Source organism: Geotrypetes seraphini, chromosome 4, assembly GCF_902459505.1.
Source record: "Geotrypetes seraphini chromosome 4, aGeoSer1.1, whole genome shotgun sequence".
NCBI classification, from domain to species: domain Eukaryota; kingdom Metazoa; phylum Chordata; class Amphibia; order Gymnophiona; family Dermophiidae; genus Geotrypetes; species Geotrypetes seraphini.
The window spans coordinates 26,535,864-26,551,337 of record NC_047087.1 but is presented as its reverse complement, the minus strand read 5'-3'; the positions used below and the strand labels follow the sequence as shown (position 1 = coordinate 26,551,337).

Below are 15,474 nucleotides of genomic sequence, written 5' to 3'. Positions count from 1 at the left end.
AAGAAAGATCCATATGCCATTAATAAGTTGGACTTGGGGAAATGGCGATTTTAAGCCAATCAGGGTCTTCAGCCCCTTCCACTGCATCCTAAGATGCAGTGGGAGGGGGAAGCCCCATCATTTGCAGCATATGGCCCTGTAGGCAGGAGGGAATGAGCTTTCCTTCTGCTGTTCTCTCATCTGAAGGTCCGGGGGAGGGATCCAGGGTTGTGAGAGGAGTGCCTAGGAATATTGGGGGGATGGAGATGTCAGGGGATGTCGAGAGAAGTCCGGAATATCAGAGGGATGTGGGGGATGTCCGGGATGTCAGGGAGATGTGGAGGATGTCAGGGGAAGGGGTGTAGGGCTCCAAGGCTCAGCTGATCCTGGCAGGGGGACTCCCCATCAGCTGAGCTGCCAGGAATCCCTGAAACTGGCTTAGCTGATGGGAAACCTATGAGTGTGTTTGTTTTTTCGCTCTTTGGATGGTGGAAGGGGGGGTCATGACCACTGGGAGAGTAAGGGATAGTGGGTCATGCCTTAAATCCTCCAGTGGTCTTCTTGTCAGTTTGGGGAACTTAGACACAACTCAAACAGGTCTAACTGCCGGCGTCTAAGTTTCCTCTAGGAAAGCTTTGATTATGGCTGGGGTATGTCCAGGGTGAAGCCCGCCCGATTCCTACCCATAACACACCTCCCAACACAACCCTTTGATCTCTGGACACACAGCAACTTAGAAGTACTGCTGCATGTCCAGAAAGTTAGAGCAGAAGAACAGCCATACCGGGTCAGACCAAAGGTCCATCAAGCCCAGTAGTACCGATCCAGGGCAAGCAGAGGCTTGCCCCAAGGTTTTGATTATCGGCACTTGGATGTCCAAGTGCCGACTTAGGCTAGTTTTTGGATGTTTTAAAGTTTTGATTATGAGCCCCCTTAGCGTTTAAAGATAGGCTTGCTATTGATGTGGCCTATTTTAACCACTAAACATAGCCAGTTTGATGCTGAATATTCATGTCTCATTGGCTATGTCATACAATATAGCCAATAAGTGGCTAGACACTAACTGCAGATATTCAGCTGGAGATAACCGGTTATCTCCCACTCAATATCTGCGCTTAGGCACTATAAAATTTATTTAATCCTCTAGGAGCCTTTCTCTGCTGGTTAAATAGTTTTGAATATCAGCCAGTATGTGTTAGAGCAATCAGACAGATTAATTGGGACAAATTCAGCATACTTTTCAGTCCAATCCAGGCTCTGTTCTTCTTTAAACATCACAGGTCCCAACTCCAGAGATCCAGGCCCATAACTTGTACTTTGATCTGTCCGCTTATGGAGTGGGCATCTCTTTCAGTGGGAAGGAGGCTCTGGGTGCACAGCAGACAACAATGAAGCCGGGATTCCATCTCAAAATCTATGGGACGTTCCGGAACCGATACATGGCTTTGGCCTGCCCAGCCTCAGATTCCAAGGTTGTCCGATTTCTACGCCACACACCTAATTCCTCCGTAAGTACAGTTCAAACAGAGGGAAGTAGTGAATTACAGCTGTAAAGATGTGGGTTGGAAGCTTTCATGCAGAAATAAACTTTCCAGTATCGTGATCATATGCAATCGTATCAGCAAAGTCATTGCACAAGCGGCTGGTCTTTAATTATAATTATTGCTCGAGGGATGTTCCAATGACAGTGACAATTTTGCATGCATAAATAGGCTGGCATACCACCATTCAAAGATGTTTTTCCATGATTCCTTGATACCAAATAAGCACAAACTTAACATGTGATATACATATATACACACACACACATCGTTATACATACCGTATTTTTCACTCTATAAGATGCACACAATCATAAGATGCACCCACCTGTAGAGGAGGAAAAACCAAGGGAAAAAATTTTTTAAACCAAATGGTGTACCCTGTCCCACCACCCTGCCCTGTACCCTGTCCCCCCTCTGGTGGTCTAGTGGTAGACCGGGCCAGGGTACAGGGCAGGCCTAGAGGTAGGCAGCCTCCCCCAGTACCTTTTTTACTTCTGTTGGTCCAGCGCTGTATCAGCAGGAACTTTCCGCGCTCCTACCCCTCCTTCGCTGGATGGATGTCCTTTCTTGAGGCAGAGTGGCGCACAAGGCAGGCACGAGATTTTGCGCTCCTGCCTGGGCCCGTGCCTCTCCCTGAATGACAGGTCTTGCGACTCGCTTACTTTTTCTTTCAATTCCCAACAACCCCATTCCTCTAGAGGAATACACAAATTTAAATTAGTATTCCCTTCAATTAGGGGTATTAAAACCTTGGGTAGGCTTTCTTACTCTATGGCATTGGCCTTGGCAAAAATCTGAAATGATCTTCCTTCAGAAATTAGACTTCTTCCGTCCTTGACATTTTTCAGGAAAACTTTGAAGGCGTATTTTTTCCAGAAATTCTTAACTTATAAATAAGGGACTGTAAGAGGAATTTCTGGCCAATCATTATTTTCCTTTGTCTTTCTAATTAACTTTGTGAACCGGATCGAGTCCCTAGTGGAAATGACCCGGTATATAAGACTAAGGTTTGGATTGGATTGGACCAACGGAAGTAAAAAAAAGGTACCGGGGGGTGGGGTGGGGGGGAGCTGTATATTCACTCTATAAGACGCACCTACATTTCCACCCACTTTTTTTGGGGAAAAGTGTGTGGTATGGAGCAAAAAAAAATACGGTATATTTACAGTGCAGACATTTAACTTTTCTTATCAAATGATAAGAGACGTTTAAATACCTATGTGACATAAATGTGCATGAGGCGAGTCTCTTTCAATTGAAAGGAAACTCTGGAATGAGGGGGCATAGAATAAAGGTGAAAGGGAATAGGTTCAGAAGTAACCTCAGAAAATACTTTTTCACGGAAAGGGTGGTGGATGCTTGGAATGGCCTCCTGGTGGAGGTGGTGGAGAGAAAAGTGTATCTGCCTTTTAAGAAAGCTTGGGATAAGTACATTGATCTCTAAGGGAGCGTAAGGGACAGTGAATGGCATTGATAGGCAGACTAGATAGGCCATATGGTCTTTATCTGTCTCCATTTGGTTTGCGAGCATAATTTGTTCTGGAAACATGCTTGTAATCTAAAGCACTTGTATATCAATGCAAATTTCCCCATAGGAAATAATGGAAACTCAGACGATTCGTTCCATAACCCAAAAGCTTTAATAGAAAATACTGTACTGTAGTACAGTGTTCTTCAACCACCGGTCCGTGGACCGGTGTCGGTCCACAGAAATTTTCTGCCGGTCCACAGGGCCGGCTTGTCCATCGGGCCCAAGACAGTATCCTTCAGCCGCCGGTCCATGGTGCGATCAATGCGGCATCTTCGGGCCGGCTCCCTGAGTGCTGCAGTGCACAAAGCCGGAGGAAAAGGCTCCTACGTGAGTCCCGCGCCTCATCTGGAAGCCTTCTCTCTGACATCGCAATGCCAGAGGGAAGGCTTCCAGATGAGGTGCGGGACATGCGCGAGGAGCCACTGCCCACAGCTTTGTGCAATGCAGCACTCAGGGAGCAGGCCCGAAGATGCCGCATTGATCGCACCGTAGACCGGCCCGAAGATAACACCGGGGGGCAGGCCAGAAATCAAGGCACAGCAAGGAGGGAGAGAGACAACAATGGTAGGGGGAATGCTTTAATTTTTTTTAATTTAATGATTGATTTACACCTGCTGTCTGTTCAGGAAGAAATGCATTTGTTTCTTTTCCTCTGGGGTTGTACTGCTTACAGAGTCTTATATCTTAGGGTTTGTCTGTGAATATTAGTACTTTTAGTTTTTTGGTCCTGTATTTGCATGGGGTTATCTGTTTTCTGGTAGGAATGAATGTTGAGAAGCATACAGTGCGCTTTGTGTAGTTTAATTTTATGGTTAACCATTATGTGTTGTTAATACGATTATATTGTGTGTGTGTGTATATATGAATTATGAATGGAAAAAATGGTGTTACAATTAATACTATTATGGGGGCTGGGTCTGGGGTGGAGATTGGGCAAAGATGGGCACGACTTAGCCCAGTGTTCTTCAACTGCAGGTCCGCGGACCGGTGCTGGTCCACAAAATAATTATTTTATTTCCACCGGTCTAGAGGTGTTAAAGGGTTGAAGAACACTGCTGTAGTACATTTAAACAGTCACTACACTCCCGTGTCAAAGAGAGAAGAACCATGGGCTCAGTTGTGACATGGTATACAGTGTGCACTTGTATTGCAAGACTTCACAGCATCTTTGGCTTAGTTGTGATGACGTGCCACACGTATACATGCTCGTATTGCAAGACATCATTCATTTATTAAGTTAAAATTTAAGAATACTCGCACACCAAGTTACTCGCAATCCAAGGTTTGCGTTTGGCTGGTCTGGAACCTTTCTCTGACGTCAGAATTGACGTCAGGGGGCTGGCTTGCGGGCCGGCCACGTGCGAGTCACTGCACGTGCCATGGCCCGTTCCTGTGCAAAGGAGTTGCCGCTGGAAAGGGGAGGGATGAAGCGTGTCGGCTCGGTGAGGTGGCAGGGTTGACTTTGGGGGTGGGAGGTGGTGCAGTGGGTGTGCATGCAGGGAAGGATTCCCGGCGGATTCAGCGGGGGGCACGGAGGGATCTCTGGTGGCAGCCAGGCCGCGTACCCCCAACAGGCGGCCCGCATACCCTTATTATTATTATTTTATTTCTTATATACCGCCAAAGCCGTAGAAGTTTGAGGCGGTTCACAACAAAAAAGGGCTGGACAATCAGCGAATAGTTACAATCAGTGAATACAGATACAACAAAGAATCAGCGAATACGGTTTACAACAAAGAGGGTTGGACAATCAGCGAATAGTTACAGTCAGCGAGTACAGATACAATAAAATGCGTGTGCGGGGAACAGGTTAAATAAGAGGGGACAAATGTAAGGTGGGCAGGGCGAAGAGGTAAGGCAAAAGAGAACTTGGGGAGCAGGGGTAGGGAGAGAGGACTTAGATTATGATTCGGTTGAAAAGGTTAGTTTTTAATAATTTCCTGAAGTTTAGGTAGGATAGATAAGTTTAGGTAGTTTAGGTAAGTTTAGGTAGGATAATTCTGCTCAGCCAGTCATTTAGATGATCTGCTTGGAAAGCAAGTGTTCTGTTCAGGTGTCTTTTGTATCGGCAAGCCTTTAGAGTTGGGTGGTTGAAGAGGTGGGCTCTGTGGGTGGGCCTGGAAGGGCAGTTTAAGGATAAATGGGGAGCCAAGTATAAGGGAGCCATACCAAGAATGGATTTGAAACAGAGACAGGCAAACTTGAACTGGATTCTTGCTTCCATGGGTAGCCAGTGGAGTTTTGTCTGCCATGCTATATTTCGTCATGCACACTTGCCAGCCATTTTTGTCAAGTCATGTCATATTATATTAACCATACTATATTAACTATGTTGCCATGCTATGTTTTGCCAAACTATACTCACCATATCATGTTTTATCATATATATTTATTTGGTTCGTTTTATATCCCATTCTCCCTGACGAGCTCAGAACGGGTTACAAGTTATGTTTTAGCATGTTTTGCCATCTTTGTCAATGTTTGCCATACTATGTCTGAGAATGCAGCATAGTGATTAAAACTGCAGCCTCAGCACCCTGAGGTTGAGGGTTCCAATCCCATGATGCTCCTTGTGACCCTGGTAAATCACCTAATCCCCCGTTGCCCCAGGTACATTAGATAAATTGTGAGCCCACTGGAACAGACAGGAAAAAATGCTTTGAGTACCTGAATGAATTCATGTAAACCATTCTGAGCTCCCCTGGAAGAACGGTATAGAAAAATTGAATAAATAAATTTTAAAAATGTCTTTACTTTCTGCCCTCCACTCTCCGAATAAATAAATCCAAATGCAGGTACGGAAGAGAGCTCGGTAAGGAATGTGGGACAGGCACGTGGGATCTCTTAGGGAGAGGAGGAAATAGTGGATGGGCAGACTGGATGGGCCACTTGGCTTTTATCTGCCATCATGTTTCTATGATTCAGTGTGATAGAGGGCAGTTGGATGAGAGCTCTGAAGTTCTGGAAAAAGAACTTTTCGTTATGCAAGTAATTTTCTTCTCCTAACATTCTGTTTTTCTACGCTGGCCTTCTGGGGAACGTTTTCGCCCCATCAGCTCCTTGAGTCATCTAGGTCAGAGTGCCTCTCAAGAGAGTTTTCTGCGAAAAGGACTGATTTGCTTCTCAGTTTCCCATTAAACGGTGCAGGCTCCTTTGTCTATTTTCCTGCTAATTGCTTCTTCTTTTCATTGCTAATAAGATTACCGTGCGATCATGAGTGTTTCACCAAGGTACAGTGCGTTACAAATTACGGTGAGTCATTCTCATAAACAGTTTTCCCTTAGCTACTAACCTGCTAGCAATGGTGCATGTGGTTACTAGGCTACCACGAAGGAGATGCAGCCCAAATGTTTTTTTTGCTCAGAGAATCTCAGAATAGAGAATATGAAAAAAAGAATGTGCTAACAAATGAATTACAGTTGGCAACTGTTCCCTCTAAGCTGAGCAGGAGTCCTCCACCCACAGTCTCACCAATAGAGGGTGCTGTTTTACTGTCACATTTTTCAATTGTGAGGGACAGGCAAGTTCTGCAGGACTCCAGGGAGCATACCTGTCCTTAGCGACTGAAAATATTCCACCCCCTAGTGGTAGCAATGCAGCTGGAGGACACCTGCTCAGCTTAGAGGGAACACTACGCGGCGGTTCTGAAGTGCAGAAGATAAGAAAGCACAGGATGACCTGGAGACTATACACTCTAATGTTAAATAGAAATAGAACAGAAATAAAAGAAGAAATAAACTACCTTAATACATTTTTGACAAGCTTTCAAAGGCAGAACTTTCTTCTTCAGGCCAGGTTAAAAGATGACAGATCACATGTATAAATTAACATAGTAGATGACGGCAGATAAAGACCTGAATGGTCCATCCAGTCTGCCCAACCTGATTCAATTTAAATTTTTTTTTTTTTTTTCTTCTTCTTAGCTATTTCTGGGCAAGAATCCAAAGCTTTACCCGGTACTGTGCTTGGGCTATGAAAAGCATTCAAATGACAGTCTGGAGGGAAAGGTTGGGGTGAGGGGGTGGGGGGAAAAAGTGAGAAACAGAGAGGATGGGTAATTAAAAGCAGTTTCATAATAAGGGGTGGGGATGCGGACCACTCCGGGTGCCGTCTTGGCGGGACCAGGACGTGATGTCAGAAGGGAGCCAGGAGGTGAAAGATGCTGCTTTCACTGGTGAACCTTTCAAGAGATACGTGATGGGGGGGCACTTGAGCAGCAAGAAAAAGTAGGGGGTGCACGGCATAGTGATGCTGGGCAGTACCGCCGTGGGTGCTTCACTTCCTCACTGATTAGAAGTTGACAATCAGTGTAATTTTATGGTATGGTAGGAAACCATATGGAATGGATTTTCCCCTCATCTAAATAACATAATCATTGCCAAAAAAGCAAACAGGATGTTAGGAATTATTACAAAAGGAATGGTTAACAAGACTACGAATGTTATAATGCCCCTGTATCACTCCATGGTGCAACCTCACCTAGAGTATTGTGCTCAATTTTGGTCTTATCTCAAGAAAGATATAGCGGTCAATAGAAATGATTCAAAGAAGAATGACCAAGATGATAAAAGGGATGGAGTTCCTCTTGTATGAGGAAAGACTAAAAAGGATAGGGCTCTTCAGCTTGGAAAAGAGACAACTGAAGGGAAATATGATTGACGGTATGGTTCAACCTTAGGAAAGGATTCCCTAAATCAATCACAAAAACAAAGGTACTTAATTTCCGGGGCACCGACTTCACACGCATGGGAGATTTCGTCCATCAGACGCTGCAGGACCAAGCAGAGACCGGTAATGTGGAAGCTATGTGGTCGTTTCTGAAATCATCAATACACGAAGCTACTAATCGCTACATAAAATCGGTAGACAAACGGCAAAGAAACAATAAACCCCAATGGTTCACTGAGGAGATCTCGCACCTCATTAAGGAGAAGAAAACAGCATTTCTTTCCTACAAACATACGCAGAGAAGGGAAACTAAAGTAGAATATAAAACCAGGTCTGCAGCGGTCAAAACAGCAGTTAGGGAGGCCAAACTTCGAGTGGAAGAAACTTTGGCAAAAAACATTAAAAAAGGGGACAAGTCTTTCTTCAGGTATATTAGTGATAGGAAAAGGAACACAGACGGCATAGTACGCCTTAGAAGACCGGACGGAAACTACGCGGTGGCGGATTCCGAAAAAGCCGAAATACTAAATGAATATTTCTGCTCAGTCTTCACCTGTGAGGCACCAGGACACGGACCACAGTTGAAGGCAAAACAAATTGCGGTAGACCCATTTCAGAATTTTGAGTTCACACCTGAAGACATCTACAGTGAGCTGACAAGGCTCAAGGAGAACAAGGCCATGGGACCGGACAATTTACACCCAAGAGTGCTTAGAGAATTGAGAGATGTTCTGGCGGAACCGTTGGCCATGCTCTTTAATCTCTCACTAAGCACGGGGAAAGTTCCATTAGACTGGAAAACAGCCAACGTCGTTCCTCTGCATAAAAAGGGTTGCAAGGCTGAGGCTGTGAATTATAGACCGGTGAGTCTCACTTCAATAGTGTGTAAACTCATGGAAACACTAATTAAGCATAAATTAGATACGATCTTGAATGAGGGGAATCTCCGGGACCCCAGTCAACATGGATTCACCGAGGGTAGGTCCTGCCAGTCCAATCTTATCAGCTTCTTTGACTGGGTAACAAGAAGGCTGGACTCGGGAGAGTCCTTGGACGTCGTATACCTTGACTTCAGCAAAGCTTTTTATAGCGTCCCACACTGCAGACTGCTGAACAAGGTGGAATCGATGGGGTTAGGAGTAACACTAACTACATGGGTTAAAGATTGGTTAAGTGGCAGACTTCAGAGGGTGATGGTTAACGGTACCCTCTCTAAAACGTCGGAAGTGACCAGCGGAGTGCCGCAGGGCTCAGTCCTGGGTCCACTTCTCTTCAACATATTCATTAGGGATTTGACTCAAGGGCTTCAAGGTAAGGTAACCTTATTCGCTGATGACGCCAAACTATGCAATATCGTAAACGGCTACAATCTACAGGATACTATGGAACAGGACCTCCGTACTTTAGAAAGTTGGTCCTCTATCTGGCAGCTGGGCTTCAACGCTAAGAAATGTAAGGTCATGCATCTCGGAAATGGAAATCCATGCAGAAATTACACCTTGAATGGAGAAACTTTGACCAAGACTATGGCAGAACGAGACTTGGGAGTGTTCATCAGTGCAGACATGAAGACTGCCAATCAGGTGGAGAAGGCTTCATCTAAGGCACGGCAGATGATGGGTTGTATCAAGAGAACAGGAAGCCTGAGGTCATGATGCCATTGTACAGAGCCATGGTGAGACCTCATCTAGAATACTATGTGCAATTCTGGAGGCCACATTACCGTAAAGATGTGTTCAGAACTGAGTCGGTTCAGCGGATGGCCACCAGGATGGTCTCGGGGCTAAAAGGTCTCTCGTACGAAGAAAGACTGAACAAATTGCAGCTCTATACTCTCGAGGAGCGTAGGGAGAGGGGAGACATGATTGAGACATTTAAGTACATCACGGGACGGGTCAAGGTGGAAGACGATATCTTTCTTCTCAAAGGACCCTCAAACACAAGAGGACATTCGCTCAAACTCAGAGGAGGGAAGTTTCGTGGAGACGTCAGGAAGTACTTCTTCACGGAACGAGTGATAGAGCATTGGAACAAGCTTCCAGTACAGGTGATCGAGGCCCGCAGTATCCCAGACTTCAAGAATAAATGGGATACCTATGTGGGATCACTGCGAGGGTCATACCAATGAATAGAGTCGCTAGGATATTGACTTAATAGAGCAGGTCAGTAGAGTTAAGGGGGCCAGTAGAATTATAAGGGTGGGTCAATGGTGTGGGCAGACTTGATGGGCTGTAGCCCTTAACTGCCGTCATCTTTCTATGTTTCTACAAAATCCTGAGTGGAGTAGAACGGGTACAAGAGGATCGATTTTTCACTCCGTCGAAAATTACAAAGACTAGGGGGGACACTCGATGAAGTTACATAGAAATACTTTTAAAAACCAATAGGAGGAAATATTTTTTCACTCAGAGAATAGTTAAGCTCTGGAATGCATTGCCAGAGGTTGTGGTAAGAGTGGATAGCGTAGCTGGTTTTAAGGGGGGTTTGGACAATTTCCTGGAGGAAAAGTTCAATGTTATTGAGAAAGACATGGAGGAAGCCACTGCTTGCCCTGGATCGGTAGCATGGAATGTTGCTACTCCTTGGGTTTTGGCCAGCAGCGTACCTGAGTCACAGATGCTGGCACCTCAGTGGCTCAGGGATGCTGCCAGTGACTGCTACGCTTGGTGGACAGAAGTTCTGGTCACCCTTAGAGGAGGATCTCTGCTGGTGGTGCTTGGGGATCCCTGCTAGCCACAGCAAGGGTCAGCAAGTACTTCAACACTGGAGAAATAAAACCAGAAATGCATTTCCTTTCTGTTGAACACAATACAAACTATACTATCCAAAACTTCAGGAACATCAAATCCACTAGAAAATATATTGTCGTATGTACCATGCAGTGGAACTAGACCTGATAGTAAATTTAAACATGCCTGTTAAAAATATATTAGAAAAAAGACCTCATTGGGTGGCACAGACTGTTTCAATGGAAACGCTAAAATAGTACTGCAACTAACCATCTTAATTTAACCACTGGTCATAAACCTCCATGGAAATTGAAAGAATTATAGGAAAGGTACTTATGTTAAAAGAAAATCCCAACAGCTTATTCAGGGGAATAAGAGGCTGTATTTCAATGATGATGCTGATACATATGCACTTTCTGTGAAAATTAAAATACAGTGAAACCTTGGCTTGCGAGCATAATTCGTTCTAGAAGCATGCTTGTTATCCAAAGCACTCGTATATCAAAGCAAATTTCCCCATAGAAAATAATGGAAACTCAGACGATGCATTCCACAACCCAAAAACCTTATTACAAAATACTATACGTACGTGTATTGCAAGACCTCGCTCATTTACAAGTCACTACACTCCTGCAGCGTCAGAGAGAGAAGAACCATTGCCTCAGTTGTGATGATATGACACGTGTATACCGTATGTACTCGTATTGCAAGTCTTTGCTTCTTTAGAAGTCACTACACTCTTGCAGCAGCAGAGAAGAACCATTGGCTCAGTTGTGATTATGTGACGCGTGTATACTGTATGTACTTGTATTGCAAGACCTCGCTCATTTAGAACAGTCACTACACTCCCACAGCGTCATAGAGAGAAGAACCATCGGCTCAGTTGTGATGTGTGTATACTGTATGTACTTGTATTGCAAGACATTGCTTGTATATCATGTTAAAATTTAATAAAATGTTTTGCTTGTCTTGCAAAACACTTGCAAACCAAGTTACTGGCAATCCAAGGTTTTATTGTAAATAATCAGCGTAGAAAACTACTATCAGGTCTTACTATTTCTTCATAGGCCACCTCTGGTTAATAACTTCCACAAACGTGCTACTCACTCTAACCGTGTCTTGCATGAAATTCAACTCCCCGAGCCGTGTAGTCAAAACAGCTACGGGAAGATATAAAGCTGCTGTTAGCCATATTGTAGCCATTCCATCGTAGCCATTCCTTACGCCCTCTTCTCGATCGATCCCTGATTCTCATTGTCCTTCTTTCTATTGCCATCTCTCACCTCAACTACTGTAATTTCCCTTCATGCTGGACTTCCCCTCTACTTACTGTATTTGCTGGCGTATAGGACACAGACATATAAGACGCACCCCCTTTTTAAAAACATTTTTAAGAAAAAAAAAATACTTATGCATGTGTACAGTGCCCCCTCCCCTGTCAGGCTCTATATCCAGCCCCCTCCCTGCCAGGCACTGCTCAAAGCCCTCTTCCCTCCCAGGCTTTCCACCCTGTCCCCCCTCCCTGCCCTGTCCATCTGTCCTACCTCCTCTGCCACAGGAATCCCTGGTGGCCCAGAGGTGCAGCGGGTAGGAGTGAGCTTTCCGCGCTCCTGCCCTGCTGCTAACCCCGCTGCCATGGCTGCCCCGAGTTCTGGCTTCTTCAGCCGCTGAGCGGTGCCTAGCAGGGGCGCAATTTGGCGCTGCTGCTCGGCGCTGAGCGGCTTCCTGAATGGCAAAAGCAGTCAAATGTCTGCATTTTTCTCACTGTTTTGATCTGTCACTCATCTCCTTTGCTTAGAACATTGGTTCCCAGTTTTGGCTCATGTAAAATACAACATTCTATCCTTGGTTTTCAAAACACATCTCTTGCTTCTTCTTACCTAAATTCAAGTTTATCTTATTAAGACAGCCTTTAGTTTTGCCCCTACCCTCTGGAACGCCCTTCCTCCATCCATCTGAAGCCTTCTTAAATTCAAGTCACTGCTCAAGATTTATCTGTTCTCAAAAACCTTTGGTCTAACAACCTAAGGGACTGATTCTATAAACTGGCGTCCTGATTGTAAGCAGCAGTAGGCGTCCTACTGCTGTCTGGTAGCCAATCGGGATGTATGTTTTAAGTAAAAACCTACCTGAGGCAGGCGGCCTACAATGTAGGCGTTTTCGCTGGTCTAGGCAGATGTGTAGGGACACCTAAGCTCACCCAAAGCTGGGCGTGGTTTCACCTGGAAGTGGCTTTGGGTGAGTTTAAGAGGTTCTAGACATCTCCCTAGAGCTGCGACAGATGTCAGAAATGTAGGCCAGCGTTTCAATTAGATGCAGCTTTTTAGCTGATCTCGGCAAGGAAATTTTCCTGCCGTGATCAGCTGAGTGGCCACAGCAGGAATCTCCCCACCCCCCAAGTCGGATGGCAGGAAGGATGTCTGCTCTTTCCTACCCTGGAACTCCCCACCCAAAGCAAGCTGGGCAGGAGGGATGCCAACTCCCTCCTGCTGTCACCCCCTGAACCCAACCTCCCCCCACCAAGGCTCAGGTCCCTCCCTAAATCTACCCTCCTTCCCTCCTCCCCCCTCGTATCTTTCAGTTGAATGTCTGGCTGGAGGGACACTCGTACCCTTCAACCGGCTGGCCTGCCACTCCAAAATGGTACTTCCTCTTCCTGGTGCATTCTAGGATGCACTGGGGAGGAGCCTAAGGCTCTGATTGACTCGGATACCTAAGCATCGGAAATAAATAACAAATTCCATCACAGCACTTCTGCATGCAACTGCTGTTATAGAATACTAGTGTAAGTCCACATTATGCACCTAGTTGCAAGCATTTACACTAGCTCAGTGGTTGGCCATAATGCTTGGACCCAATTGTATGTACTTAAGTGAATAATTATAGTAGAATTCTATAAAACGCACATGTCTGAAAGGCCCCCAGTCTGCCCATTGGAGTTGTGTGCACGCTGAAAATTGAGCATACGACTTATAGAATACTAAGGGCAGTTACGTGCCTGCTAGTTAATACCAATTATAGCCAATATTTGGTTAAGGCCAATTAGCAGCTAATTAATTCATTAACTCCCCCTTTTAACTAATCTGCAGTAGAAGTTTCTACCGCAACCCAGAAGGCTACATGCTCTGACGCTGCTGCGACGCTCATAGGAATTCTATGAATGCCGTGGCAGCGTTAGAACATTTAGTGTTCCGGGCGGCAGTAAAAACCTCTATTGTGGCTTAGAAGGGGTGAGGGTAAGTTAAAAGCATATACTGAAATCCCCTTTCTGCTTTAACACCTGACACAGCCTTGGGGTGAAATGTGGCCATGTTGGGTGTTTGTGTATCGATAAACTGATCACTTCCACATCCGTTGGTCTGCTTCCTGTTGTTGCTGATATTAGAAGGGGTATGCATGCCAAACATTTTCATTTTGTTTCGCTTTCTTGGTCATTTACAGCAGTCGTTATCAAACTTGTGTTGGGGGACCACCAGCCAGTCGGGTTTGGGGGGGGGATATCTCTAATGAATATGCATTACCCTAATTATTCAGCTAATCGGCATCTTATACTAAATTATCAATAGCTCCAATCGTATCAAATATGTGAGTATCAAAGGGGCTATTATAAAACAAGTTAATCTATTAATTTTTTATTTTGAATAATAATTTTAATCAAGTGATAATACTCTTTCCATACATTAAATTATCAATTCACTTATAATAATAATAATAAGCCTGCATATACACAGAAATCACATAGACAGGAGACACCATACAAACAAGACTGATCAATAATTATCATTAATACACATTCTTAAAATTTGTGCCCATTTGATCGCTGGTCTCTATACCAGACAGATGAACAATTCACTTTCACCTGAAGCACTAGCAGCACCTAAAGCTAACTGTACTTGTTTTTTAAAGCTGTTATTTTATATTTTAAGGTTTCAGTTTAATATTTCTGTTGTCTTATTTTTACTTCACTTTTAATTTGTTCCAGCTGACTTACCGTGATCTCTCTGCTGCCGCTGTGCGGCGGCACGCTGTGGACTCCACCCCCAATTGCCCGCTGACTTACCGTGATCTCTCTGCCGCCGCTGTGCGGCGGCACGCTGTGGACTCCACCCCCAATTGCCCGCTGACTTACTGTGATCTCTCTGCCGCCGCGCAGCGGCGGCACGCTGTGGACTCCACCCCCAATTGCCCGGTACATGTATTATTTAAACAGACTCTTTGCGGCGCACTCCACTTTCACCTGAAGCACTAGCAGCACCTTCTCCTGCTCCTTATTGCGCTCCTTTGTGCGCGATCTGTACCAAGCAATTTTACACATCATTCCATACAAATTAATCCACCTTTGGGTAAACATTTTTGGGTGAGTAAATGTTTTAATTGTCTTTTAATTTTAATTACTATCTGTCTTCACAGTTTTCCTGGACCTTTTTCGGCTATTCAATGTCAAAATATTTCTGTAGCATTATATCCAAACAATCATTTAGAAATCTCATTAGTCTTGACCTATGACCCTAACCATTTTTTTCAAATGGGGTCATATACAACAAATATTCCAACTATCTGTGGTCATCGACCACATAAATCACTTCATAAAACGAATAACCTGCCTATTAATGATCGTTTCAATATTTCTGTAATTGACCATTGTTTATCTTCTGCCAAGTTTTCTAACTGTTCTAATTCTAACACCGTTCTTTCATTCGGTTTAATTAACGTTAGATCCCTTAAGACTAAATATCATCTAATTAAAGATCTCATTATTCATTATTCATTTGACGTATTATGTATAGTAGAAACTTGGCTTATGGATGGAGAAGAGGCCTATCTCTCCTATGCCTGTCCTTCGGGATTCTCATTCTTTTTCAATCACCGATCCTTCAAACGTGGAGGCGGATTGGCAGTGTACTTTCGTGATTCATTAATTTTACAAAAAATACACGAATCGGCTAATTCTATTATTGAATCTTTGCAATTTTCAATAAAAACTAATCCTAAATTAGATATACTATTAATTTACGTACCACCA

At 44.4% G+C, this 15,474-nt stretch overlaps 1 protein-coding gene across 1 annotated transcript in view; it reads left to right on the top strand.

The window, feature by feature from the left end:
- Window positions 1-15,474, top strand: part of LOC117359538 — an 87,583-nt gene that overhangs the window by 48,863 nt on the left and 23,246 nt on the right. Inside the window, exon 3 of the mRNA XM_033942496.1 lies at window positions 1,260-1,487. Within this exon, the coding sequence (XP_033798387.1) occupies window positions 1,260-1,487 (228 nt within the window). The remainder of the gene's footprint in view (window positions 1-1,259; window positions 1,488-15,474) is intronic.